At 49.0% G+C, this 2977-nt stretch overlaps 1 protein-coding gene across 1 annotated transcript; it reads right to left on the bottom strand.

The window, feature by feature from the left end:
* Nucleotides 1–608: 608 nt before the first annotated feature.
* EI90DRAFT_3055591 (uncharacterized protein) lies at nucleotides 609–1141 on the bottom strand. The gene has a single exon (XM_039060154.1). It carries the CDS (start codon nucleotides 1035–1037, stop codon nucleotides 759–761), a length of 279 nt encoding a protein of 92 aa, XP_038916865.1. The 5' UTR covers nucleotides 1038–1141; the 3' UTR covers nucleotides 609–758.
* Nucleotides 1142–2977: the final 1836 nt, after the last annotated feature.

A 2977-nucleotide genomic window follows, 5' to 3' on the forward strand; every position in this document is an offset into this window, starting at 1 on the left:
AGGATGTTTGACGATGTGTGCTAATAATATTAGATGGAGGGGTCGTTAATACAAGCTCATTAAAAAAACCCGACGAAAAACGAATGAGATTTGACAGAGATATGCATGTACATGTCTTTTGTGTGTGAAAAAATGTGAAAATCGCCCCACCACCTCATACACCATCATTCGCAATGTGCGCCAATAATATAGAATGGCGATGGCGTTAATACAAGTATGTACAAAAACACCTTGGACAACTGATATCTAGGCCTATAGAGGGGGGTTCTCAGGACGTTTGATGAGGGCCTAGAGGCTCTTATTGTATGGGAACATCCTAGGACGTCCTGACACGTCCTAACAATTCAGTTTCAATTCAAACCTAGCATCAACGTCCTGGGACGTCCTAGGACGTCCTTGCAATTCAAACAAAAGTCGCACATCCGTTATTATCACCGACCACGCACAGATGGTAGTAAGCCTTTCATTGGACAAAAAATACACGTGTAAATACAAGAAATATTGGTTGCAAGAAATCTTACCAAGAACATTACTATGCTGACAACAGTATTAGTCGCAAGAAATTAAGGGAAATTGTATCAAGAAAATACAAGACAACAGTCGCAAGAAATTGCCAAAAAAATTAAGAGAAATTGTATCAAGAAAGCACAGGAACGGGTGATCTGCACGGAATTATATGATTCAAGATGGAGTGGCTAAACAGTCAAGTGTGTAGTTCCAAGACCGAAGTATGCAATCACGACAAAGTTCATATGGTCTCACTCCCAGAGGTCAGGTACGTCCTGAAACGGAATAAAGGACCAGCCTGGATCTACAGTAGAAAAGGCAAGGTTCGGATCATCTGGATCGCCTGGGCCAGTCGGCAGAAAGGGAGCAGGAGTTTCAGATAGGTTCCCAAGAGTTGCGCCACTGAAGCTCAGCTGCACATTTGGTTGGCTGTGCAACCCAACGGGGAAATATGATTGTTGATTCTGGAGCATTGCAGGCATGCTTGCCTGATGGAAAGAAGTCTGAGCATCTTGAGAGCCTGGTAGCATCGATGTGCCCTGGACATTTCTATTAGCTTCCACATGGCCTCCAAGAAAAGGTGATGAAGATGTGGCGGAAGACGACGGGGCAACAATAGGATAGGAAGATGAAGACGACCCAAGGAAAGATGTATGGGGAAGGCAATTGTCTGAGTCGTCATCCGGGCCAATGATCGGCTGAGACTTAGGTTGGCGTCGATAGGCCAAACGTTTCTTGGCTGCTCGTTCATTGGGAGCGGGCCGACCAACAGGGTCCGTAGCACTGCGCTTCCGTGGCACGGATGTCGATGGAACAGATGTGGGCGTTTCATCCATCTCTACATCCTCATCTCTGATTGGCCCCGCATGTGTCCACATTGGATGTCGGGCCTGCGAAACAGAGACCAAGGTCGCACCAGAAACGCTTGAGATGACAGCGGCCTGATCATCCTGCACAGTTAATGGGCGAACCTTAGGTCTCTGATCAGGTGGAAGCTTCATGATCTGCCGCCAGAGCGCTTTGAATACCCCATCCGAAACCAGCTTGACAGAATGTTCCTTGAAAAGCTTGTAATAATTGAACATTTCGTCATCGGGCCACTGGGTGAGACAAGAGCGTGCCTGAAGCAGCTTGGCTGGTAGCTGTCCCCAGGGGAATTTCTTGTCCATAGGGTTAGCACCCATGATAGAAGAGGGCAGCTGTTCGACGAGATGTAACCGAAGCGAGGACCTACACTCATCACGGGTCTTAGGCGTCGGCGGTGGGTGAAATGTTCCTCCTTGAGGCCCTTCAGACACACCATCATGATTCGCTATAAACTCGCGCATCCGTTTGATGAGTATTGTGTTCGAGCCAGAAAGAGATTTAAAGAAGGCTTCGATAGCACGGGAGTTCGTAATTACACCATTTGCGCTGCGCGTCACAGGATGATCTGTTGTGGAGACGACAACAAGCGCCATGTGAATACCATTTGGCCTGGCCCATGCCAAATCTTTAGCAATGCGACTCATATAAAGATTCATATTCTTCGCTTGAACGTGTGGATCAGAGGCCAGCCTCTGGAGGATTCCTTTGTTGCTCTCATTTTGCTGTTCGATGACTCCGCTTGCCCATGCCTTCCAGCCAGGTGAAGTCTTCCCACCAAGGTCTTTCATATGATCATTGTATTCCTTTCGAATATCCGCCTCCGTACACTTTTGTCCTTCCGTAGAAAGGGAATCAGGCGCCTGCCTCTTCAGACAAATGAGACCTCTTTTGTGGAGGCTCTCAAATGCATTCCAGGCATTTCCGGAGTGGCGCCGATGTTTTGTGGTAATCATGCAGTTGGCTGACCGAAGTACGAGATCTGGAGATTTTTTCCACTGCTTCGCATAATCTATCAGCGTACTGATGTGCTGGTTCACCAGTTTCTGAATGATTTCCCGTTGATTCACAGTCAAGGGGCCACCACGCAAGCCAATAATCCGTGACGTGCCTGACTCTGTGTCAACTGGCTTGAGACTGTCCTCATCGGTGTCCATTGCGGTGAGACCCGCCAAGTTGGAGGCAACGGTATCACCTAGTTCATCCGCATTTGCACCTGGCACCACCTCCCGAATGAAAAGGAGCTCTGCTCCTTGCTGATCAGCCAATGGAACATCGGAGTCAGCATCGGGAGAGGTTGGGACTCGAGAGGGTGGAGGGGTGGAGGGATCCTGCGGGATGGGTGGTGATTGATACACTGGATTCACAGTTGGACGGGGCAGCGGGGTTCCTGGTCTGGCATCAACGTGACTAGATGAATTCCCTTGCGCGGAAGAGGTATGTTCACCATGCTCCCGTGGTCGTGGTCGAGGGACTGTGAAGGGCAGATCTGATTGGCTGAGACCTGAGTCGTCATTTGAGTCTGGAGCTAACAAGGAACTATGGGTTCCTTCTGGAACTACGTCCAACAAGCCTCGCCGCCGTGATCGTGTAGGGTTCAGGGATG

Source organism: Cantharellus anzutake (genome assembly GCF_015039405.1).
Source record: "Cantharellus anzutake strain C23 chromosome Unknown EI90scaffold_20, whole genome shotgun sequence".
NCBI classification, from domain to species: Eukaryota; Fungi; Basidiomycota; class Agaricomycetes; order Cantharellales; family Hydnaceae; genus Cantharellus; species Cantharellus anzutake.

Coding starts and splice junctions, on each gene's coding strand:
- EI90DRAFT_3055591 (XM_039060154.1), bottom strand. CDS start 1,037: ATGCTACCAGGCTCTCAAGATGCTCAGACTTCTTTCCATCAGGCAAGC.